Genomic DNA, 26,936 nt, shown 5'->3' with positions numbered 1-26,936 from the left:
TTATCTATTTTTTTTTTTTAATCCTCTGTTCTGTAACTTTGCGCAGACTCAGTATAGGAACCTACCTCATCTCTGTCTTTATACATTGTGATAAAGTTCCTCCTCCGCCTTGGTGGGTCCTGCACTTATTGGCGGATTTGCTCGCCTCAGAGGTTCACGGCAGCCCTCAGTTTGGCCACTTTCGTGGCTCAAATCTGCCATTCACTCAGTTCGCCTCATCAATGGCCAACATGGGGAAAAGAAGAACAATCCCCACAGTCTCTGCTGATCCACGTAGTGGATCGGGGAACAGGTCAGAGACCTTCCCCTGTGGTGGAACCCACAGTCCAGGTCAACTCCTCCGGTATCAAGTAGGGAGTTGGAGGGATGGGGGGAATCCGGGCCCGCCCTCTACTCGGTTCCAGCCCAGGGCCCTGTGGATTGCAGCTGTCTACAGTGACTCCTGTAACAGCTGCGTGACAGCTACAACTCCCTGGACTACTTCCCCATGGCCTCCTCCCAACACCTTCTTTATTCTTACCACAGGACCTTCCTCCTGATGTCTGATGATGCTTGTACTTCTCAGTCTTCCAGTAGTACGCCTTTTCACTCTCAGCTTCTTGCGCCTCTTGCTCCCAGCTCCTCGCACGTGCACCACAAACTGAAGTGAGCTCCTTTTTTAAACCCAGGTGCCCTGATTAGCCTGCCTGTCTTAATTGATTCTAGCAGCTCCTTGATTGGCTGCAGGTGTTCTAATCAGCCTGTCTGCCTTAATTGTTCCAGAAAGTTCCTGATTGTTCTGGAACCTTCCCTGTTACCTTACCCAGGGAAAAGGGACTTACTTAACCTGGGGCTAATATATCTGTCTTCTGTCACTCTCCTGTAGCCATCTTGCCTGACCCTGTCACACCATATACATTCCATTCTAACCCGCTACTTAAAAGATTCTCCTGCATAAATCACAATAACTAACCCAATTTAATACATCTTTTGCTTATCTTGCTAAAACTTACTTATATCTGTGTAGTTCCCAACACATCTATTCCTTGCTGTCACGGCCACTGGCTCCATCCAGTTGTACTTACTTTACAGCAATTTTTATTCTTACTCATCTGTTTTTGTGGCTTTGAGTTTTTACTTGTTAGCTGGTCGAATGGATGGGTGGAGGGTGAGGGATTGTACCTGACTTACTGAAAGCTAACAGCTCTCTTCTCAAGCCTGCTATCCGCTTGGCCAAGAATTTTATATATGAGAGACACAACCCAGTTTTCTGATTTACAAACTGTTTCAGCAAAATCTGACCATCTAAAGCATCAGAAATTCATACAAAAAGCAAAAATTCCTTCATATTTTCTTATAGGATTATATATAATATTAATTTCTCTAACATTACTTAGTACATATTTGACTAACACAGTTCATTACACAGTTCTTCAACAAAGCTTAACTTTGTACGTGCTTGCTAATGGTGGCTCCATAATTTACAGTAGAACTTCAGAGTTACGAACACCAGAGTTATGAACTGATCAGTCAACCCCACAAAGCTCATTTGGAACCAGAAGTACACAATTAGGCAGCAGCAGAGACACCTCCCCCCCCCCCCCCAAAAAGGCAAATACAGTACAGTACTGTGTTAAACATAAACTATTAAAAAATAAAGGGAAAGCAGCGTTTTTTCTTCTGCATAGTTAAGTTTTAAAGCTGTATTAAGTCAATGTTCAGTTGTAAACTTTTGAAAGAACAACCATAACATTTTGTTCAGAGTTACGAACAGCGTCCATTCAAGTTGTTCGTAACTCTTGAGGTTCTACTGTTTATTTAAGTCCACCATTTTCCTCCATTTCCCTCTGCCCTTAAAAAATTTAAAATAAATATCTTTACATGAGCTAAAACATCTTGTACTTTTGCTTATGCAGCACCAGCACAGGCAGAAGTTAATAAACCCTATTCGTAGAACTGTAATGCAGTCTGTAAAGCTGATACATAAACAAGGAAACAGAATAGTGCTATCCACTTAGAGTCACAGACCTGCATGATCCAGGACAGAATTTTTCTATATCCTTTGGACCCTCTAAATACTAGCGGTACCTCTGGATCCCTTCCATGATAGGAAGGAATTTACACACCATACTGAAGAGTTTTAAAGTGCTCAGAATGCAAGATCTTGGGTCTTTCCAAGACCTCTACATTTTGCTCCAGAAGAATCGAAGGGAAAAAGGGCCTCTTGTATTCAGTGCAAAGAAGCCCAAGAAATTTCTGTGGCTATAGTACTGATATAATTGAAATGTTGAAATAATTTGCATTAGTGGAGCAAACGTGTATTAATCATATAAAATGGATTTTTTTTTTTGCTAGCTAAAACAGATGCCAGACAGCTGTACACTGATAAGAGTAAAGAAATTAAGCCAGTCAAACCCAGCCTTTCATTAAGAGATAAATCCCTCTTTGGCCCCTGTCTTCCCATACCCATGAAGGGACCTACACTTTGCTAATGGGAGAGGGTGGGCAAGATTTCAGCAGCCTGCACAACACTTCCTTTCTCTGCAGGAGCTTCCTTGCCACTGCATGTGGTGGTTGTTTGGTTTAGTGGATCAGCCACTGCACTGCTATACTGGACAACAGAGCAGGAGAACCATGGAAACTAGTGGATCATCTTCTGCTCTATGCCTTTTGGGATTAGTGATTGGTTCCTTTTTTTTCCCTACCTTCTCCCTTTCAGAAATTCCCAGCACCCATCCCAGCTATGTGGGAGGGTGCTGTGGGGAAAATCTGCACCTTGAAAACTTTTCCTTTATGGATAAGTTGCTCTGATAGACTGAACAAATAGTAGGCCAACTCTCTAATGAGGCAGCCAGCAATGCAGTACTGTTGTTGTGGTAGAGTGAATAACTATAACAAACACCTAAGAAACACAGTCATTTTATATATACTAAAGCCATTTGAAAGTGTCATAAAAAGACATTTTAACAGCACCACTGTCTCCTTCTTTGAAAATCATTGGCTTTTCACCATAATTACGTTCCATAAATACATCAAAGCTGAAGCAACAGGAGATGCTCTTGTCACAACGTTCTATTCCATTAATATTCTAATTCATTTATGTGTAAGCAGGACCTCACTTCAACAAAGCATAAATTAAAATGAAATATAACTCCACATATGCCAGTAACATTGTCACATCCCTTTAAAACTATATTCAGATAAATTGTTCATCTGCTTTAAAAGTATCCAACCATGAAGTTGATTTAAATCTTATCAGTGGTTCACTTTTTTATTACCTTTAAGAATAGTTGCTTGCCGTAAAGAAAAGATTTCAGAAAATAAAAATGTGTTCCGTAGAGAGAAAAAAACAGTTATTCTGCTAGGACAGCTTTCTGGTAAATTGGTTGTAAGTCTCCCTAACATGCTGCGAACATAATGAAACTGTAAGAGGCAAAGGAGTAGTAGCATTACAAACAGTAGTATTGTGTTCTGAGAAAATGCATAGTAGTGTGCTTTCGGCAACTTTCAGACTTATATCAGCAGATTGTTTTCACAATAGAAATTACACTGGGAATTTATTAAATGGGGTTTCAGTGTACTCTGGTTCTTTATAGACCACCAAAATTACAAGCAATATATTATTTTAATAAAATGACAGATAAACTGAAACACTTCTAATAGGAGAATTTCCTCTCAAAAGGAAATTCTTAGCATATTGATTTTCAGTTTAAAATTTCAGTCTAACCTACTTTAAACAATGAAAATTGTTCTGTTCTTGCTGTTCAAAATAGTTCAGTAGTGTTTTTCTGTTGAATCAATGTGCTGATTCACTGTAAATTGAGTTGCATTGAATTTATCTCCTGTGCCTAAACACTTCTAGTTTTTTTCAGTTTTTGCTGCTCACTTATTGAAACTTAGCACACACTTGTACTATAGCCAAGTGTAATTGGTTATCAGTTTGGTATGAGATACCTATGTAGGTGTCCACTGCGTCATGGAAGACTGTAAGCAGTTTTGGGGCAAAGACCATGACTTCCTCGTATGAATGTATGGTTTTTTTGTTTTTTGTTTTTTTAAGGTGCCTACTAAAGTGGGGTTTCAATCCTGATTGGGGGGGCGGGATTGCTATTGTAGTACAAATAATAAATATTCCCCTTGCATCGCTGTGATTTATGATGAAACTTTTTGTAGTATGAAATGGTGGAGCAAAAGATGAAAAAACTGTCAGAAGAACTGAATTGTCAAAGACAAAATGCTGAAAGTGCTCGTCGCTCATTAGAACAGAAAGTAAAAGAAAAGGAAAAGGAATACCAAAAGGTAAGACGAGACCCATTTTTTCACAAGTTTAAAGTTGCCTCCAGACTGCTATTATCAGAGTGAACAAGTTGTTCATTGAGTATTTGTCCATGTAGATCCCACTCTAGGTGCATATGTGCCTCAGGCATGCAAGATTGGATACTTCTTCTTTGAGTGCTTGCTCATGTCGATTCCATGTTTGATGTGTGCGCGCCCTTGTGCACGCTCTCAGAAATTTTTCCCCTAGTGGTACCCCTAGGGCTGGCTTTGGCAAACTCTGGAGCCCCGTGCTTATGTGCCAGTATATTGGGCCCTGCTGGCCCCACGCCCTCTCAGTTCCTTCTTTCCACCAGTGATGGTTGTTGGAATGCTCCTTGTTTTCACAAATCCGATAGTGGTTTCTCTAACTTTGGACTCTTTGAGTTTTTCTGGTATATAGTTACTGTAGTGTTAGTATTATAGTTAGTAGTAGTTAGCATTTAGGAGCGGAGTCCCGTTAGGGACATAGCCCCAGGGACAGGGTATGCCCTGGTCCCTGGGGTTTAAACCGTGTGCTGGGTGCAGCAAACCTATGCCTATTAGTGACCTGCACAAGAGCTGCCTTAAGTGCCTCAGAGAGGCGCATATTAAAGAGAAGTGCAGGATCTGCAAAAACTTCAGACCTCACACTCTTAAAGACAGGGACAGCCGATTTAAAAGCCCTGTTGACGGAGGCTGCCCTGTGCCCCGCGTTGGAACCATGCCGCTCCGACTCTGCATCGAGCACCTTGGCGTTGGTGCGGAGTGCCCCTCCAACACCGGGATCTTCCTGGTGCCGCTTCCCTTCTCCCCAGCCTAAGAAGAGGCATAAGAAGTCATGGTTGGAACGAGGTCATTCTCCGGCACCATACATAGCTACCTGGGAGTGCCCACACGAGTTGAGACCTGCACAGGGCTGCTCGATTTCCCCAGAGCCAAATCTGGCAGCGGCCACACCACGTAGGGCACCGAGGCCAAATTGGGAACCACCACCTACTCCTGGGAGCCGTCGGGGCCCACAACATTTCATGACACCTTCAATGTTGGAGGCATTCCGAGGACCAAGAGACTTGATGTCTCTCCCTGTGCCACCCATGCCTCGGAACCTAGGCCCATCTTTGGAAGACACCTTGAAGGCTGTTCCCTCTAAAGGGAAACCTGTGATGAGGCTACCTTCTGGGCCTCCGATGTGGCACCGCTCCCCAGCCTGTCGCTCCCCATCACCACGTCACTGCTCGCCACTTCGCTGGTCTCCACCTTCCCGGCACCAGTTCTCAGTATCACGAAGCACATCTCCAGCTCGGAGACACCGGTCACCTTCCCCTCGGTGCTGCTCCCTGGTGCAATGGTGATCCCCAGCAAGCCATGGCTACCAGCATGAGGCCACCTCAGCTCCACCCTAGTCTCCTAGAGAGGAATCTTCCTCGGGGTCCGAGAGTGAGCCCTCCCGAACCCAGAGGCATCATCAGCACCAGTCTTACGGGCTGGAGCCCGCAGCAGGCCTGCCATCAGGTCCCTGGCCATCCACCCAATGGCCACCCCAGTGGCTGTATTGGACCCTTTGGGGGTTCCCTCCCATGCTGTGCTCATATTCTCTCCAGGCACCCTTGGTAGTTCCTGAGGGCCAGGCCTTGGCTACAGTGCCACTGGAATCCGGCTCAGAACCAGACTCTGGCACCGAGACTCCGGCGGCCCCTGCACAGTCAGCACCAGCAGTTGAGGATGAACCGGCTACAACGCCCATGGCTGCCTCCTTCCCCGACGAGGCAGTGGCTGGACCTGCCAACCTTTTGCCACCCGACAATTTCTGTGCCCACCAGGAGCTGCTTAAAAGAGTGGCCTCCAACTTGGGGCTAGAGATTGTGGTGCTCAAGGAGCCGACTGACAACCTGTTCGACATTTTGGCTGCAGCAACTACACTTCCTGAAATGAGGGACTTTCCTGGGACCAAAGTATTGTATTCCTGGACCTAATGGTCCCCCCCGTCCCTGTTAAGAGCCTTTAGCATCATGTTCCTTATCACCTCTCTATGAAAACAGGATATTTGGTGGCTGTTATCTCCGCTCACAGGATAAGCTAGATTTAGGCATTAATGGCAGGACCTCTTTTACTATATTTCACAAAGACAAGATGACTCTTCTTTGATCTCGCCCTAGGTTCTTATTCAGAGTGGTCTCAGGCTTTTGTTTGCATCAATGCATACGCCTTCAGTGTTTTCCCCCAAACCTCATTTGACTCCTAGAGGGGCAAAACTTCATATGAGTGATGTCTTTAGGGCACTTTTCTACTACCTCCATAGAACAAAGCCTTTCCATAACTGGCCTAGAACTTTTTTTTGCAATATTTGGGACAGGTCTAGAGGGCTCGTTATTTCAACCCAGAGACTCTTGAAGTGGATATTTGATTTCATAAAGATCTTCTGTGAACTAAATAAATTAGATCCACCTTCTTATATTAAAGCAAACTATACTAGGGCTTAAGTGACACACACATGCTTGAGGAATGTTCCTATGTCAGAAATTTGCAAAGGAGTCACTGGGAGCTCATTGCATACTTTTATTCAGCACTACTCACTAGTTGCAACTCCTAGTTCTGATGCCCAGTTTATTAGAGCAGTCCTGCACTCTTTATGTAAATTGGACTCTTGACATTCCCCTCCATAGGGAGATAACTGCTAGTCACCTAAAGGTGAGATCCATGTTAACAGATACTTGGAGACAAAACCCCAATTACTTACCTTACAGTAATTCTGGTTCTTCAGGCTGTTCTGCCCACATGGACCCCATGACCAGTCCTCTTTCTCCACTACTGTGAAATCCATTAGTTTTGGGATTCTGTATTGGCAAAGAAACGGAGAAGTGGCTGGGCCTGCTCTGCCTGCAAGTGTGTGGGTGTGTGCGTGCATATTAAGATACTTGCTGATGCTACATCTGCACACTGTCAACCAAAAGAATCCAATATCATGGACCTGGGGCACATGCACGCCTAGAGCAGGATCCATGTAGACAAAACATCTCAAAAGAAACCAGTTAGTGTAAGGAAAACAACTGTTTTTGTCACATGATATTCTAGTTGTGCTACTAAGGGGCAAATTTTAGTAGCTCATATGCAAATTGAGGGAAACTTAGAGGGAAAATATTTTAAGTATCTCCACTCTGACCTTCCTCCTTTCATTTTTTTTCTCCTTTGTCACACTCTCTTGCTACGTTTATTTGGATTTTTTCTTTTATTTTAGTTTGGCAGCTGGATGGATCTGCATTTGTTATTGAAACAATTTATTGGCCTACCACGAATTAAACTGACTAAAACTATGTTCCCTAGCTGTTGATAATAGTAGTCTGGTGGTTATAACTTGGTGGAAGTGAATCCATTTTTTTTCTTCAAGATAGGCTGGGCGGGCAGGCTACCAATTTGTTCACCTTAATTTATAGTTAGATGAAAAAAAATCAGAAAAAAGTTTGAACGTTTTGCTAGTAACTGGCTCACTTATTCCTGAGTGTGAACCTCCCCACCTGCATTCTTCTGCTCCTGGCAGGCCAGCCCAGGGTAGGAGTGGGTCTTTGGAAAGGGTATGAGAGTAGAGAGCCTGGGAGTAAATTGGGAAGAGACAGATATTTTGGGAAATGGATCACTGGGAGCCAAGAGGGTTGGGGACTTCATAGGACAGGTCTCTGGCTGGCAGTGAGAGTGGGAACAGGCTGTGGGGGTACTTGAGGACATGGGCTGGAACAGGTGTCTTGCAGGAGGATAGGAGGGTGCTTAGGAGAAAGCAGAGGGGAAGCACTAGTACTTCACTACCTTCTCCATCTGACAAACCTGCTGTGATTTGTTAGAGGGGAGTCCTGCAGCTGCTGCCAAGAGAAGTTTGGCAGAGAGGTTTGTTGCCAGGAGAAGCCACTAGTGCTTTCCCTCCCCTATCTTCCTCTGCTTTCTGCTCCCCTACTTAGCCCTCTCTTCTCCTTACCAACTCCAACACGCCCTTCTAAAAGTCCCATGCCCTTCAGAGCCCTATTCCCCCACATAAATCCCCTCTCAAATTCATGTAGATCCCCAACCATAAGGACTGTGGGGCTGGGAAGAAGCCTCAGAAAAGAATGATACCTGGATGGATATCTACTTTGCATCTCCTAAAGATTGCAGGAGATGGGCTAGATTCCTAAGGATCTTAGGAGGTGTGCATTAGTGAAGTTCTGCTCCCCCAGACCTGAGGAGGGAGGAGTGAATGCCCCTCTACCAAACTTCTGTTGCTGCTCAGTCTTATGTTAAGTCAAATTGAAAAAAACTAAGGCATTTTCCCCACGAAAAACATTGTTACAGCAATAAGTTAAACATGTAACCATAGCAAAGAAGGGAATTTTTTTCCCCAAAGGACCATGGTTATTGAGGATTAGTCTGGTTGCTTAGTTGTAATGCTCAATGTTATATCGATTCAAAAGAAGATCTCCATATAAGCTTCATTCCATTATTTGCTAGTATTTTTTTTTATCCACCTGTTTTGGTGTAACAGATTAAGTAGGCTACTCTGATTGATTGGCCAAATTGAGTCAGGACCCATTAGTGGCCATAACAGAATTTATGCTTTACTTGAAATTGGTTTTTAAACTCTTTTTGATTCTGTAAGAGAGGGCCTTAGTATAATTAGTAATTATTTAGAGACTATTTACAGGGATTATTTACAGTCCCTCACCCACGTTTTCCAGTGTTAATAGTTACAGTAACTTGACTAGAAACATGTGACAGGAGTGTGTTTCTGCCCCCCACCCCAACATCTAAATTTCTAGGAACTGTTTCGTCAGCAACATTCCTTACAGACAGTGGATCAGCAGTGCAACCAGATAAAAGCCAAACTGAACCAGGACTTGCAGCAAGCCAAGAATGACTACAATGCTCTACAGGCAGAACTTGACAAAGTAGGATTTTTAATATCTGAACTATTCAAATGGAAGGGTGATGCTGAGTTTTTATTTTAAGTAAAATTTAACTGTCCTCTTTTCTGTGTTTAAAGATATATACATGACTAATATTTAAGTGCAACTAAATAATCAAAGGTCAGAGCAAGCTGCGGTATGCTCCTGTCACAGGGTGAGTTGGTCCATTAAAAGACTGGGGCACAGCTGCACCTTTTGTCAGGTTTAGCGCATCTCCCTGTATGATGGGAATAAATACAAGGATCAATACAGAAGCATGCATTTAAACCAGGCCTGCTGGCAGGTAAAAGGGCAGCCTGTGGTCATTCAAGAAAGAGACACACCCCCCCCCCCCGCCCCAAAAGTTCAGAGAGACATACTCGCTCCTTAGCTCCCAGGCAGGTAGCCTGTGAAGAGGGCAGGTGACAATTTTCCAGAACTCCAAGGCAGAAGACTTTTGGGGGAAGAGATTTGCAAGGAACTGGAAACTGTGCAGGGATAAGCCTCCATTGATGGACCTGCAGGATGAAGAAGTTGCAGCTAGGAGAGGGGTTGGACTACAAGGATGGGCATGCTCTGATAAAACTTACGAGGCATTATAAACTGAAAGGAATAATTGAGGCTGGTAAGAGTGTGTTTGAGTATTGTGTTATGATAATAAACCAAACTGGAAGAGAGCACTACTGTAAAATCGCCACATGATAGCTGGTTTGATGAAAGATTGAAGGTAAACTGAGGTAACAGATGGGCCCAAAGGCAGTCTGGGCGTAATGCCCTGCAACAGTTCCCTTTAGCCTTGTTCTGATTTGAGCACTGCTTTTTCTCCACCCGCACCCTTTAACAGAAAACTGCTTTTTTATTTATGATTTATGATACACACGGTCTACACTGACTTAATACAGAGGTTCTAAATTTGTCCATGATAGCTGTCCTGCATAGCTATGTGTCATCCTAGCTGTCTGAGCACATTAATCAAACATTTTCTACAGAGGTGGTTGGTATTTTCTCTACACATACTCTTCTTTCCATTCATACTGAAACTTGGATGTCTATAGATTTTTATCCAGAAAAGCGTGCTCCTTTCTAGAATGGAACTAGATGATTTCATTCTCATTTTTTTCCTCTTGATGTTGGTAATAAATGTACTTCCTTTTTAATTTGGAGTACTATAGAGCTATTGTGACAGATATAAACAGATGATAAAGGTTGAAAACCAGTTAGAATTTGGTGGTGTTACAGTTATGATCCTTTTAACTTTCTGGTTTCGATAGTGGTATAAAGTCATAACATAAAATTAAGGTAGAGGATAGCACTACACTAATTTCCCTTACCCCCGAAGACTGTAGTTATGGAGACAGAGGTGGAAGCTGAATGTCTTGGTTGGTTCATAAATGCAGAAAATTAAGGTGTACAAATATTGGTTTTTAAGAACATGTAATCTATTCCTTGAATATATAGTAAGTGGAAAAGGTAGAGTAATTTGTCAATCTCTTGGTATTTGGATTATACAGAATTGAGTCTAGTTTGGTATTGATCCTTTCCATTTGTTGGCTGTTCAATGGCATATTTGGTGATAGCTGATCATCAGTCCAACACCTAAATGTTACCTCTCAAATGAGCAGTTGAGGACTAAGTGGGAATGGGGAAGCATCTTCTAAACCTAATAGGTGCTTGCTTTGACAAAGTATGTTACTTTGTAAAAATTGAGAGCAAGTGTTAAATCTGCTGCCCTTATGATTGAACTTAAAAGAAAGCACTGGTTAGGATTCCCAATGATTAACATACTGTACTATAAATATAGCTTAAATTATGAATATATTTATACATTACAACTATATTATTGAAAATTTGCCTGAAAATATTTTTCATATCCTTGCCCAGTCTTGAATTAAAGATTTGTGTTACCTTAACATGTACTGTTTTTGGTATGGTTGACTTTAACAGTTGTGAGGGAAATACAAAATCTAGACCCCGGGATTGGGCAGTGAAAGGAGGATGGATGTTTCAGATATCTGGGCTATTTTTAATTGCATTTTTTTAAAGCCATCATGCTGAGTTTCAAGGTTTAGGGCCAAATTCTTCTTAGTCATACAACACTGAAGTTAACAGTTACTTCAGACTTCTCTTTCTGTAAGAGGAAGCAGAACATAGCTTATTCTTTTCGATTTGTTTTATAACATATCTTCGGAGCTCATCATTTAAAGGGACATCAGGAATTTTTAATTTTTTAAAATAGATTAAATATGACTACAAATAAAATGTGATGTGTTTTCCTCATAGGTAATAGCAGTGAAACAACGTTTGGAAAACAACTCCAGTGAACTTACACAGAAGCTGTGCAGAGCAGAACAGGCTTTACTAGCAAACCAGTCAAAGGAAAATGACATGAGGAGAAACTTTGAGGTAAATAAATCAAAGCGGCAACTGGAATAATTAATAATTTAAACTGGGAATCAGTAAGAACTGGTGCCCCATATATGCCTTACTTACTCACAGGGGAACTCTGCAAGCTGTATGTTGGAGAATAGTGTATTTCCACCAGAAGTTGTGTTTTGATACTGTCTTATTCTGGCTGTACTTTTTTGGACCATCTTAAAAGACCTATAGTTGTGATACAAAATAAGGCCCTGATCTTGCAGTTTTTGCAATTGATTCCATGTGGACTAACCCCATGTGCAAAATTGGTTGTATGATCAGGGTTTAAAAAAATAATTTTGCCCCAGCATACTACAGATAGGGTTACAGTTCATGTGGAAAGAGAACAGGAGAACTTGTGGCACCTTAGAGACTAACAAATTTATTTGAGCATAAGCTTTCGTGGGATACAGCCCACTTCATCAAATGCATAGAATGGAACATCTAGTAAGAAGATATATATACGCACATACAGAGAACATGAAAAGGTGGAAGTAGCCATACCAACTGTAAGAGGCTAATTAATTAAGATGAGCTATTATCAGCAGGAGAAAAAAACTTTTGTAGTGATTAATCAAGATGGCCCATTTAGACAGTTGACAAGAAGATGTGAGGATACTTAACATGGGGAAATAGATTCAATATGTGTAATGACCCAGCCACTCCCAGTCTCTATTCAAACCCAAGTTAATGATATCTAGTTTGCATATTAATGTGGAGTTCATGTGGAGTTATTTGTCTAATCTAATTATGTAGTATGGTTCAAGAGACTCTTTCTATGTTTAGTCCTAAAAATAAAACATTTTAAATATCTGTTTGAGTTCATTTGGAAATTCTAGAATCATGAGCTGCTTCCTAAGCTTTGTGTTTTGCCTAATTCCAAGATTTCATGGTGGAATGGGTACTTTTTTGGTCACACAGTCAATTTAAAGCAAGAGAAAATCCCCAAAATGATTTTTATAAATAAAGAATCCCTGGGAGGTACTGCCAAACTCTTTGCCTCTTTGCATTCACATGGGTAAGTCTCCTCCTCCAGTATAATGTTCCATTACATGTCTTTTTAGTTATATTTGCTTTGCTAACAACCAAAACAAGTGCATTTTTACTTTTGTGAGCACTATAGACCAGCATTATCAACAAAATTCTAGCTATGAAGCCAGATCCTGACTTGGCATATATTAGCATAGCTCCATTGAAATGAATAAAGTTATTCTAATTTACACTGCAAGGATCTGGCTGTAAGTTTTGATTTATAAAAAACCTTGATTGTTGATTAAAAGATTTTTCCTTTAATTTGTAGTTAGAAGGAAAATGAAAGGGACGAGAGCTCAGAATAGTCATAGAAGGAACATCAGAGATTGTTGTTTTTTAAGTTCCTATATTGTGCCAATTGCTGTTGTATCTGAATGCTTTCCAGACTTAAGAATAATTAAGGTGACTAGAATCTGTCATTTGAGGTTTCTATTTCTCCCATATACCCCAGAGCAGTGGTTTTCAACCTGTGGTCCACAAACCCCTGGGAGTTCACAGACTATCTAAGGGGTCCTTGAAAGGTTGTCGTTACAATGGGACAGTGGTTTTCAACCTGTGGTCTGTGGACCACTGGGGGTCCACAGACTATGTCTAAGATTTCCAAAGGGGTCTGCACCTCCATCTGAAATTTTCTAGGGTCTGCAAATGGAAAAGAGGTTGAAAACCACTGTCCTAGAGGGTAAAGGGTGTGCGTGGCGGGGAGTAAATATGAAAAATGGTGATGTATGTTGTCATTCTAAGTTTTTGCAGGAGTCAATTTCATAGTATTGGGCCAGCTCCTGAAAAAGCCCTGTCTCCTGCATATGCTAGTTTTACTGCTGATGTGTAGACAGTTGTTCTTGAACACAGCTACTGAAGTCTGAGAGAGTAAGATGGTATTTTGGGCCCATGTTCTTTATAGCTTTGAAAATAGCTTTGAGTCTTGATTCAGTGTTCTGTTGGGGAATCAGAGAGTGAGTGAAGCATAGGACTGATGTACTCAAGTGAACCTGTATTACTGAGAAGGTATGCTGCTGTGTTCTGTAACTGTTGCAGATTTTTCAGGGCTGATGCAGTCAAGTCTAAATACATTGGATTTCATTTATTCAACCAGGAGTTAATGAAGGCCTATGTGATTTGAGGCCAAATTGTAATCCCAAATGATGGGATGTAGCCTTACCAGATTAAGGTGGGAGAATGCATTTCTTGCAAATGATTTTGTGAAAGTCCAGCATCAGAGCATGGGATTTTTTTGCAGCTATGTTAGGTTGTTTGTTCCAGGTTTGTGTTGAATGCTTCTTAATCAGAGCCACTTGTGCAGAGTCACAGCAAGAGGGGCGGGCATTTTAGCCATTTAAACCCCTTGAATTTCATTGGTATTTTGAACACAGGAAGCTCAGAATTCATACAGCTTTGAAACATTTGTCATACATCAGCATTGCCTGAAAATTGTGTCTCTTGACACCTGTGTGTTTTAGAGTGATTGATAGCAGAGAGTGTGTGTGTGTTTCGGTATAACAGTTGGATATTTTGGATTAGGAAGTTGTGAGAGGAAAGGAAAATAACTAGAAGCAGCCACGGTTTTATTTATGTTCTTTGGGTGACTTGTTTAAATAGCTGAAAATACAGACCTGCTGTGCCAGCAAGGTTTTAATTTGTTTTCCATCCAGACCCTCCCTTTTCTTGAATTTGGCTTCTGTGCACTGGTGCCATCTGCTAGTAGTAAGTAGATGAATAAATGATGGCTTGCGTCCAATAGAGTCCCACCAATGCCATGCCATCTGTTACCCAGCAATGCAGGAGTTTGGGTAGAAGGAGTTAGTTTTTTAGAAATAACTTTTATTTAAGTTCCCAGGTAGGACATAGTTGTATGGGGCATTTTAACTTTTCTTAACTTATTTGGAAAAAAGATACTTAGAAAATGTACTATCCTGAACCCCCAGGTATTACTGACTAATAATACTTTACATCTAATGCTATCTTGCTGACGAGCAATTTCATATATTTGAATTATCCACACTGAGAGATGGGTGGTCTGAGAACAGGAGCTGGAACTGGAAACTTCTCCTGAGTTCTGATACTGGCAGTGAAATTGACTCAGCTCTGTGGCTTTGGGCAAGTCACTTAACTTCACTGACTCAGTTTTTGTGGGGTGGATTCTATCCAGTGTCAAGATCTGCTATGGGCAGGCAACAGAGAACTGGTTGCAGCTCCCTGGTTCCATACCCTGAGCCACTTAAGTACTGCTGTGATCTGTGCCAGCTGAAACCAAGGCCCAACTTTCCAGTCTTCATGGGACTCAGATGGGTAGTATACCACATTACACTGCTCTAAGTTTATTTACTTAATCAACTGTTTTGTAACTAATGTTTTGTTGTAGGAAATGAAGAAGGAAAAAAACCTTCTTCGCTGCCAGTCTGATCAAAAGTCACGAGAAATCCATCAGCTGGAAGAACAACTAAAAACAGCCAAACAGTTTCTAAAGGAGAGCCAGAATTATGCTGAAGAAATGAAAAGTGAGTTACAGATTTCTACCTATTAAATCCTATTACAAACCATTACTTTAGTGTGAAGGATCTGTAAACCTCATTATAAATGGTGATTTGAAGCATACCCAAGGAAAAAAAGTTCCCACTGTGTGATATAGTTAAATTAACTTTTAGCTAATACACGCAATTTTCTTTCCAAACTGAGATGGAACTTTTTTATACAAATATTCTAACTCATAAAATTATATGGTTTTAAAGCTATTTAAAATGAGGAATAAATATGTCCCAAACAAAACTATATGGTCAGCAAATTAAATACTACAATGTGCTCCTGTGTTTTAAAATCCCAAGCAAACAAATACACCTCAAATTATTATTCTTTAGCTTGAATATGGACTCCATCAAGCTAAAATGTGATGAAATATTACCTGCCAAGCCCTAATTTGACTTTTCCCTACATTTGTATATTTTGTTGGGAAAATGCATTTTGCATACTGTGGTTTAAGAGAACCGGTAATTCTGCTAAATAGACATTGAAAAGGAGACTGCTCCTGCTTATCTCTGTAGAAGTCTAACCTCACTTAATGAGATTTCAAAATTAAATTTATGGAACCAGTCCTGCTCCCATTTTAATCAGTATTTCTGCACTCTCCAATCCATGAGTCCATCCAAATAACTGCTTTGTGTTTTGATCTTATTTCTGGCATGTGGCAGCACTTTTGGCTAGCTAATAAAATGTAATGCCGTCTAAGTCCATTTTCTTGCTTTCACTATCTTCTATCTGTGGTTCTTACTCTACCTCTAGTAAGGTGTCAAATGGTAGCATTATCTCAGTTTTCTGGAGGGAATAGTTATGAACAAAAAATAAGTCAGAAGATGTTTGTGCTGTAGCTCTGCATTGCAACCAATAATAACTTGTCCTAATTGAAACATAACTGAATGTGGGTGCCCAGAGTCCTAGGCTGTCACCTTTAACCCCCGGACAGTTTTTCCTCTCTAATTAGTCTCTGATTATCCTCTCTAGTTATACCTTTTTTCCCCCTTTGAATCGCCAAATTCTGGGGTATTGGAGAAATTGAATTTTCCTTGTCCTGTTGGAAGGGAATGCGTGGTCTTGTTTTATATGGTAAGTTGGTGTTATTCAATAGAATTCTCTTTGCAATACAGGAAATCTCTTGTATTGTCTGCACCTCTTAATTTTACTTCATAAATCAGTCCATCGAACACCTTGATTATTTTTATATATTCTGGATCCTGAAGAGAGGAAAATGGACAAATAGGGCACCAAAATTCTTCATCTGGTACTGTTACCTGTCAACCATGCGTTTCAGAGTACAAGCCATCAGACCTCAGTAAAAATGGGCTGTAGAAACAGAGATACAACTGTGAAGCATAGAGCAAGTTGACTAGCAGCAGTATGTTCTTTCTGCAAAACTGAATTCTGGCAATGCTGAAATTGTCTCAGCTATACAATTTCATGGTTTGGGAATAAAGGCAGTTTTGGAACACATATGTAATTATATTCTGAAATTCTAAGAAAATTTACTGCTAGGTGAAAAATTGAAAAATGTCAATATTGCCATTTTATGGTGTTACCCATAAAAGCTACTATTGCATATTTGACATAGTTTGCTTTCACAAATTAACCACTTAATTTTTTTTATTACTATAGATAAGAGTTTGTCTCAGGAAGAAGACCTAAAGATACTCCAAGAGAAACTCAACAAACAAGATGCCTCTCTCACTTTGGAGAAATTGAAATTAGCTATAGCTGATCTGGAAAAGCAACGAGACTCCATTCAACATCTGCTGAAGCAAAGAGAAAGCCATACTGAGGAACTAAACAGTAAGATAAGTAAAATGGAGAAGGAATCAGAAGCCTTGCTGAAAGTTGTTGGATTAAAGGAGGGAGAATGTGAAGAACTAAAAAAGGAGTTTACTATTCTTTCTCAATGGAAAAATGAAAATGAACAACTTGTGAATAAGCTTGAGTCTGAAAAGGAAGAATTGCTGAGCAAAATTAATGACTTGGAAAGTTTTCTCAAGATTCAACAAGTTAAAAGTAATGAAAGTAGTGAGACTGTCAGAATAATGGTAAATGAGAAAGAAAAATATAGTTTAGAGATTAAAAATCTCAGAGACATGGTGGAATATAAAAGTGAAAAACTAGAGGCACAGAAAAAAGCTTATGATGAACTTCAACAAAAAGCGGAATGTTCAGATCAAAAATATCGGAAAGAAATAGAAAATATGACCTGGAAAATATCTCAGCTCACCAACCAAGTTGAAATTCTAGAACAAAAGCTACAGTTAGCAGCAAACGAAGTACTGGAAAAGGATCAATGTTATCATGAGTTGCATGGTAAATATGAGAAAATTTGCTATCTTGTAAAATCAAAAGATATTTCTGAAGTAACAGAAGACAGAGAACTACATTTACAGAATAAACATTGCAGGACTGTTTTGGGTGGTGAAGAACAACTTCCAGTGAAAAATTCCATCACAGATGTATTAATGAGAGAACCTGGAACAATCAGTGAGGATTGGGAAGACCATTGTGCAAAAGCTGTCCTAGATACAGATAAAAATGATGGACAGGATATGTCAATCCTACAAGATCAGGTCTCTTCTCTTGAGATTTCATTAATGGCTCAAAAGCAGTTTAAGTCACTTTTGCAGAAACCCTATGAAAACTTGGTAGAAATCAAAGGTGAGACAGAAAAAAAGCTAGTTGAAGCAGAACAGATGCATGGAAGTTTTGTAACAGAGACTAAAAACCATATTCATAACTTGCAAGGGGATACTTTTGCTCAGCAAGATTGTGTTGATAAAACATTAGCTGCCCTTGAGGAAAAGGACAAGCAATTGCACACTTTGAACAAAGAATTAGAAACTCAACAAGCAGAGATTTGGGATTTAAAAATCAATAATAAATTGCTTGAGGATTCAGTAAAGCAGCTACAACTTGTGTGTGACACATGGAATTTCAAGAAAAAAGACATGTCTACAATGCTTTCCTTACGTGAAAAAGAAATTGAGGACCTTACTGAAGAAAATGGAACCCTTAAGGGCATTAACAAGGCTTTAGAACAAGAAAAAGTAGACTTACTAGAAACAAACATAATTTTTTCTAATAGTTTAAAGGAAAGAGAGGAAAGCATTTCTGAGTTGTCCAGAAGACACAAGGAGGAAAGACTGTCACTCATAGAAAGATATGAAGAAATTGAAAAAGAACTTGTAGATCTACAAGGAAAATACAAATCAATGGAAGAAAAAAATGCCAACACAGAAGGCATTTTAAGACAGCAAAAAAGTCACTTTCAGGAGAGTAAAGCAGAATCAGAACGACAAGAGAAACAGCTTAGGGATGAGCGTAATGAATTCTTCTCTAAACTAGTGTCCTTAGAGGGAAAAAATAAAGATTTGATTCAGGAACTTGAGAAAGTGCAGTCAGAGTTGCAATTTAAACAATCTGAGATTGCTCACATCCAAAATGTATCTTCAGCTGAGTTGGATTGTTTGAGACAGGAAATGTTAAATGTCAGGGCAGAACAAAACAAAATGCAAGAAGAACATAACGTCTTGCTTCAAGAGAATGAGCAATTGAGCAAGGTAATAAAAACAAAGAATGAATCTCTAGCGTGTGACTTAGTTCATGACAGAAGGCCTACATCAGAACAGTTGAGAGTGTCCATGGAAGAAAAAGAGAACGAGCTGAATAAATATCAGGTTAAACTTGAGCTACTTCAGATGGATCTTGAGGACAGAGAAGTCTCTGTAGAAAACTACAGCACACAGGTAATGCAGTTGGAGGCTGCTTTAAAAAGTGTGGAAAGAAAACTTGAGGAAAGTGAAAAGGAAAAAGAGAGGATGCAGCAAGAATTACAAACTATTAAAGAAGAATTGGAAACTCCAGATCCTAAGCTTATAGTGGTGGATAAGAATGACCAATCAGTGGAGTCTGTTGTTGATGCTGATTCCCAGGTCAACTCTAAAAGAGAAATAGATGAAAAGTACTCTTTGGTTCTTCATGAGCTGACAACAAGCCAGAATGATGATGTCCAACTAGTATCCTCTTTACAGATGACAATGAACAGACTAAATGAATTGGAGAAAATGTGTGAAATGCTGCAGATTGAAAAGTTAGTGTTAACATCCGAACTTAATGACTCAAAAACTGAATGCACCACTACTGATAAAATGGCAGAAGAGGTAGAAAAAATAGTGAGTGAAGTTAAAATATTAAAAGATGAAAAAGCTATTTTTCCTGATGAATTAATGGATCAGAGTGTTGAAAATGAAGTAGGAATACACTTTGATAATGAGCAAATGTCTTTCAAATCTCTGGAATGTAGCACTGAACCTAACTATAACTATGAAGATTTAAAACTGTCCAACAAAGAAGTTAAAATGCACTTTGCTGAAGTAAAAGAGAAAATTTTCTCTTTACAAAGAGAGCATAAAATCTTACATGAGCAACACTGTAGTATGATCTTCAAAGTGTCTGAGCTACAGTCCTGTATTAAAACTCTTAAGGCAGAAAATTCTGCATTGTCAACAAGTCTGAATAAAGTTAATGCTGATTCAGTGGAAGTGCAGGTGACTTCTCGCCAAAAAGATGGAGAATTTAAATTAGAGGAAACCAAGTCCACATTTTCTCCATCATGTCTTAATGAGATGCCATATTTTCCAGAAGCAAATCTTTTGGAGTTGTCCTTTGATAGCGATCTGTGCAAATGGAGAGAAGAAAGTATTTGGCTGAATATTTCTCAAGAATCTGTTCTAGGAGATAAAACAGAAATTAGTTTAGTTGAAGAGCCCCATAATGATCAGGCATTGGACTTCATTGCAAAGAGAGAGAGCATTATACATAGAAAATCTAATCTGGAGAGTAAAATTAGAGAACTTCAGATGATATGTCAGACATATGAAAAGTCCATCAAGAGCTTTGAAGAGCAATTTCAGTCTCGTGAAAATATGAAAAATGAGATACAAGAGCTAAAACAACTAATTATTTATGAAAGGAAAGAATCAGATGACCTCAGAAAGCAAAATATATCTGACAATGAACAGTGGCAACAAAAACTGAGTAATGTGACAATGGAGATGGAATATAAACTGGCAGCAGAGAAGAAACAGATTGAGCACTTGTCTCTGGAGCTAGAAGTAGCAAGACTCCAGCTACAAGGCCTTGATTTAAGTTCACGTTCCCTGCTATGCATAGATATTGAAGATGTAAGTAAGAAATTTTGTGTGCATCATTGTTTTCATTTGATTTACAGTAAAACCAAAACCAGATTCACTTAGGTAAAATGGAAACTATTCAAAATGATTTGTCCTATATCTTAGTTGAAATGGTACAATACAGAAAATAACAAAGCCATGTTATTTTCAGTCTCTGTTATCAATGCTGGATAAGAGCAATATCAATATCCTTTGCTGACAGTTAATAAGGCATTTTATAGTTAAGCTTTTAAGAGCAAAAATATTAAATTGTGTCCTTTTTAATATCTATTCTCATATAACATTTGATATAACTGCTTCATTAGTAGTATTGAAATCTGATTAAATCTGTTATCTTATAAACTTCTGGCTATCAAAGATACAAGAGGTCTTTAGCGGGACACCTGAAAACATGCTAAAATGTGCACATTTTGTTTGTTCTGCTGCCCAGCTTTTCTCCTCATTCGTAACAAAGCGGTGATGCCTCTCACCTGTAGAACTGGGAGGTGGACCAGTGTTGTTGCTGAAGGCTCCAGCACTGAGCTCCACCCTTGAACTCAGGCCACCAGAAATTGTGTCCAGCAGCAGAAAAAGTTGGCGGTTCAGTTTCTCCCAACAACTTTGTTTTATAACTAATTTTTGTTCATTTTTCTGCAATACTAATTTCATTTCAACTTCTTGCTCCTCTCTCCCTCCCCTCAAGTAAGTTCTCTGGATCTGCAAATGCAGCACCTCTCAGTAACTCCCTTTGACCGCTATTGCAGTGGTAGAAAAGCCCTGTAAGATCAAGCTAAGTCCAAGCAGTGCAGTGGGCAGCTTTTTAGGAGTCGGGTATGTCTATACTACCTACTGAATTGGTGGGCAGTGATCGATCCAGCGGGGGTCGATTTATTGTGTCTACTCTAGATGCGATAAATTGACCCCTGAGCACTCTCCCATCGACTCCTGTACTCCACCGGCGCGAGAGGCGCAGGCAGAGTCGATGGGGGAGCGTCAGCAGTCGACTCACCACAGTGAAGACACCGAGGTGAGTAGATTTAAGTACGTCGACTTCAGCTACGTTATTCACGTAGCTGAAGTTGTGTAACTTAGATTGATCATCCCTCTTCCCCTCCCCCCCCCCCCCACCAGTGTAGACCAGGCCTTAGAGGGTGACCTATGTTCTGCTGCTACAAGCCACCAATCCTTGCTCTGTGAGGGGATGGGGCTCTGTTGGACCAGCGTACTAGCGCCATGCATGCGCACATAACACACCTATTTGAAGCCCTGATTCCATTGTGAGAAGGCTTGATGAGGAGAATGAGGATTCTCTAGTTGATGAGAACCCCACGTAGCCTGCTCAGGAATAACACTTGGAAACTCCATATGCTCGGGGTCCCAAAAAGACGAAAGGAATTGTCCCCTTTGTAAGGAAGTCATATGTATAATTAATGAGCAGGTTGTATAAACATCAGGCTTTAAACTTTTTCTCTTGCCTTCCCACTCTTAGGATGCGTTTGCTGGGGTTTTCTCCTATATACGGGTCTCCTGGAGTGCTCTGTATCAGGGTCACTGCCCCCTCCTACCCTGGAGTATATCTGGGCATGCAGAGACACGTTACTTCTGTGAAGCCCTGTCTGAGGTGGCAGGGTAATGTAAATTGTTTATCTCTGCTTTTCAGCCTGGGACCCTCTTTCAACCAGGGAAGGGGCCCCAAATTTTAGGTCACAATGGAGTGGGAATTGTTCCTGTCCATCTATCAGGTCAAGGACGCACGCTTTACCAGGGAAAGGAGTTTGGAGTCTCCTCCCCCTCTCCATAGGCTTGCTCAGCATTGAAGTCTAAGGAGCTTTCAGACAGTGTGTGCCCAGAACAGAGGCACTTAAGAATTCCATTCCTTATGTACCTGCACCATCAGGGGATTACAGAGGCGTCAAGGAGAAATCCCTTCCCATGTTCAAAATGGCTCCTGCTTTACTGAGTAAAAAGCCCCAAGTGGTACTAATTTTCTTTGGAAGTACTTACCTGGGTTCTTGCTTGGCCAGCCTGAGGGTGTAGACAGAACCCTTTCAGGCACCTGGGGCCATCTAGCAGGCTATTCCAACAATCAGCATTTGTCTCAGTATCCCTCCTTAGTTGAGAAATCCCCAGATCAGGATGATTACGCTACCTCACTTCTGTAAACAATTGGGGGAAGTACCCCATGTACACCACCACACAGAAAAAAACCCCAAATCCAGATGACTCTCTCAGCACTGGAAACCAGTGTCTTGAAAAAAACCTCTATAATAAACTATCTAGTTTTTCATACTTTCCTCCTTTGAGATCATCATTTCCAGTTAAAACTAGATGTTAAACTAAAATGTTATATAAAAATATAAGGAAAATTTGTAAATTTGGGGAACCTAAGTGAAGCAGTAATCATACCAGAAAGAGACACAGCCATGCCCCCAGAAGGGGGTTCCTTCCAAAAGATTCCATTTACCAAAAGAGTGAGGACACGACATCAAAATTTCAAAACTTCAACTGTGGCTATTTCTTATACCTAGTAAGGAAAACTACTTGGTGGCAAGCAAGTGGGTCATAGTCTCTAGGGCAGGGGAATATACTATTCCCACAAGAAAGGTTGGGGACCACTGCTCTAGGATATGATCCTCAATTTGAGTGTGAGAGTTCTCTGGGTTACAGTCTAGTCAAATCCTTGAAGTGGTGTGCAAGATACTCTTTCATGGCAATTTTTCCTCTATCTTGATGTGATTTGTGTCAAACCATCCTTACTCTCTGGCTATAAGGAAACTGTTTACACTCATGAACATGAAAAAAATCATCCATACCCTGTGCATCCACATTTACAAGTGGAAGGCTATTTGGGGAACCAGCAAAATTAGTCACTGAGATAACAGAAGCCTGAACCCTCCTTGTCAAAGCCAGCATAGTAATCTGTTGGTCACTGCCGACACCAAAGGTATTCATGAAGGGAGTGTTTGCCTAGCAGAGGGAAAAGTGTGAAGCAGACACTCACATGGAAGACCTAAATATTTTTCTTCCCAAACAATTAAATCTTCAGCATCACACAGACAAAATGATCATTTGTGTGTGAAGACTTTACAACTCCTATACAACACTCTTCGTTTTGACCTACCCTCTGTGTCCAGAGGTTTAAATGACTGGTAGTAGTCATAGCAAGGCTGAGGTCCCATGTTACACAACCCGATCCATTTATAGATAACATCACTGTTTGTGCCCTGTCCAGAGAAACAGATCCATTTATAACTTGCCAGCTGCTAGAAAGGATTCTAACCCACCTGGAGTTCAAAATCAAGAATATTCTGAATCCAGTGCAGGAAATTGTTCAACCAGGTTAAAAATAGGCATGGCTTTGACTATAAATTTACCACTATGGTAAAGATTTACAAAGACCCAAAACTTCATCTCATCAGTTGTATCCTGGCAGCAGTCACCCTGTAGCCAGTCTTCTCCAGTGACCAGGTTTGCTGATGCCATGCATTGGCACTGTCTTCTGAGTGGGATTTCACAATGTGCCTCCAGAAATTCCTTTTGTGGACACGTCATTCTCAGATCCTGTCCAAATGTCTCTTTTGGGGCAGGTAAGTACAAGCAACATACTTTAAGCCAACCCAGTTTTCACTTTGGCCCTTGGATGATTGCTACAGGAACAAACCTCACTTGGTGAAGAGCATACCTGGAAGGCAAGATGACCCTGGGTTATGGTCCCTCACTCAGAAAAAAGAGCATCCAGCTTTCTCAACCTCACAACTTGTGCTGTACAGTTTTTCAGTATGTCAGGGTACACTTCCTTTTAGTTTACTTTTACAGAATTCAATAGTGTTGGAACAAAAACATAGGAATGGACAGATGGGATCAAACCAGTGGTCCATTGAGTCGTCTGTCATCTGACAGTGGCCAATAGCAGTTGCTTCAAAGGAAGGTTCAAGAAACCCTGTAGAGGGCAGTTAAGGAATAACTGACCCACAAGGGAAATTTCTTCCTATCTCCTGTTAGAGGTTGACTTGTGCTCTGAAGTATGAATGTTTAAATCCCTTTCAACATAAGTGAGCAACCAGAGGTCAGAACTTTTCTCTCAGAGGCCATGGAAATGTCAGATGTAGAGAAGAATCTGCTGCTTTACAAGACAGTTTACATAAATGGAACAGGAAAGAGCTGAAGTCATCCTTCTAGTTCTTCACTCGCAAGAAGTCCTGGGAATTTTTGGACATGATTGATAGCTAAGGAAACTCCACTATAGCTGCAGAAGAACCAGATCGCTTGAAGCATGGGCCCCCATTTCATCTGTACCTGAGCTGCCTATAATTTAACAGCCTGGATGTCAAAAGAAAAGTGCAGTTCAGCAGAGATTATCCATTAGCCCAGTGATTCTCAAACTTTTGTGCTGGTGACCCCTTTCACATAGCAAGCCTCTGAGTGTGATCCCCCCTTATAAATTAAAAACACTTTTTTAGCCTCACTGATACATTTTGGTATCCAGACAGAATTCAATCAGGAAATTTCATTCATTGTTCTGGTAAAGTTTCACTTATGGTGCAAAGGAAACAATACATTTTTGGGTGCAGGGACTATCTCTTTGTTATATATTTTTGTGGTACCCAGCACAATCGGGCCCTGGTGTCTAATTAGTACAAAAAATTAATAATGATCACAACATTTGGATGATCTTAGCTACACTGGAGTTTCTCCCATATGGTTGGTTAGAGACCTACAACCAAACACCATAATAAGTTTGGGTACTAGCCATAAGTGTTCTTTATGCAGGTATATCAAACTCCCAACTGAGCACCAAATGTCAAGTTTCATCAGACTGGCCAGCAGTTGGCTTTTCTAGTTGCTATTGGTTCCAAAAGTCAGGTTTTGGAATGATTTCTTGCAGCTTGGTCGATCGGTCGTAAAGAAAGGTTTCTGGGCTGTAAGAATAACCTTTTCTGCCCAAGGTAAATTCCTCTTTCCACAATTCTTGGAAATTAGTTGGTTTCAACTTTAATTTTGGAAAGGTTGTGGCATTATCGGGGATTCTTAGATCTCTAAAAGATGTATCTTAAGCATATAGAATATACATGCCAGTCATACATTCATCATCTCTTGCCATCCAAAATGCAGGACCTTGGGGTTTCAAAGTTGCTACAGACAAGATATTAAAATCCTTCACTAGTTGGCACCCTAGGCATTTGAGAAACCATTCACTGAGTGAATCAAGGCTCTCTCCATAAGGTCCCTAGTGGTACTGTGGGACAAAAATATCAGCCTCATCTGAGGAAGATTTGCAAAGTAGGATCCCATTTCTCTGCAGAGGCATCCTTTTGTAGGTTGCTCCTTGGTTGATTCCCAAATAATTCCCTCAATATGAAGCTTTTGCTTTATATGGGGTGAACTCCTAATTCTGTCCTATTCTAACAAAAGCGAAAATTCTGATTTATCCTTTTTCCCTCCCACACACACTTCTGTGAATCACTGCTTGCTATTTCCCATTTGTGATGAATGAAGAGAAGTTCTTCAGCATAATGAGAAATTTCAAGGGCTTGTCAAGCGATTAAAAAAATTAATCACACTGTTAATAATAGTGCTTAATAATAGAACTCTCTTTATCATGAAAGTTGAACTTAAAAATGTAGAATTATGTACAAAAGACTGCATTCAAAAACAAAACAATGTCGAACTTCAGAGCCTACAAGTTCACCCAGTCCTACTTCTTGTTCAGCCAGTCACTCAGAGAAACAAGTTTATTTACATTTTCAGGAGATAATGCTGCCCACTTCTTGTTTACAATGTCACGTGAAAGTGAAAACAGGCATTTGCATGGCACTGTTGTAGCCAGCGTTGCAAGGTATTTATGTACCAGATGTGCTGAAGATTCATATCTCCCTTCATGCTTCAACCACCATTCCAATGGACATGCATCCATGCTGATGATAGGTTCTGCTCAATAATGATCCGACGCATATTCATTTTCATCCTCTGAGTCAGATGCCACCAGTAGAAGGTTGATTTTCTTTTTTGGTGGTTCGGGTGCTGTAGTTTCCGCATCATAGTGTTGCTCTTTTAAGACTTCTGAAAGCATGCTCCATACCTCGTCTCTCTCAGATTTTGGATGGCACTTCATATTCTTAAACCTTGGGTCAAGTGCTATAGCTATTTTTAGAAATCTCACATTGGTACCTTCATTGCATTTTTGTCAAATCTGCAGTGACAGTGTTCGTAAATCAAACAACATGTGCTGGGTCATCATCCGAGACTGCTATAACAAGAAATATATGGCAGAATGTGGCTAAAACAGAGCAGGGGACATACAATTCTTACCCAAGATGTACAGTCACAAATTTAATTAATGCACTATATTTTTAACAAACATCATCAGCGTGGAAGCATGTCCTCCAGAATAGTGGTGTCACAGAGCGAGACTCACCCCTGCGGCACCTCCTGCTGGTCCCTCAGGGAATTAGCTCTTCCAGCCTCTGGAGCGCCCTCTGCAGGCCGTTGTCCCACGTGCCACTGGCCCCCGTGTCCATCCTGGACCCCGGTGCCCCTTTTACCCAGGGTGCTGCCCCCTAGCAGTAACCCCACAGTCTCTGGGTCTCCCCTCCCCGGGGAACCCCCACCCACTATC

General features: G+C 40.7%; 1 protein-coding gene across 2 annotated transcripts in view; it reads left to right on the top strand.

The window, feature by feature from the left end:
* CENPF (centromere protein F) overlaps positions 1-26,936 on the top strand; it is a 71,250-nt gene that overhangs the window by 27,098 nt on the left and 17,216 nt on the right. Inside the window, exons 8-12 of one of the 2 annotated variants that reach the window (XM_074949264.1) lie at positions 4,153-4,278; positions 9,057-9,185; positions 11,463-11,585; positions 14,989-15,124; positions 16,770-20,332. In XM_074949264.1, the coding sequence (XP_074805365.1) occupies positions 4,153-4,278; positions 9,057-9,185; positions 11,463-11,585; positions 14,989-15,124; positions 16,770-20,332 (4,077 nt within the window). The remainder of the gene's footprint in view (positions 1-4,152; positions 4,279-9,056; positions 9,186-11,462; positions 11,586-14,988; positions 15,125-16,769; positions 20,333-26,936) is intronic. The other variant, XM_074949265.1, reaches the window with a different exon arrangement.

This window comes from Natator depressus, chromosome 3 (genome assembly GCF_965152275.1).
Source record: "Natator depressus isolate rNatDep1 chromosome 3, rNatDep2.hap1, whole genome shotgun sequence".
Classification (NCBI taxonomy): Eukaryota; Metazoa; Chordata; order Testudines; family Cheloniidae; genus Natator; species Natator depressus.
Note: the sequence above shows the minus strand (reverse complement) of the source record. Positions and strands in the feature narration are given on the sequence as shown.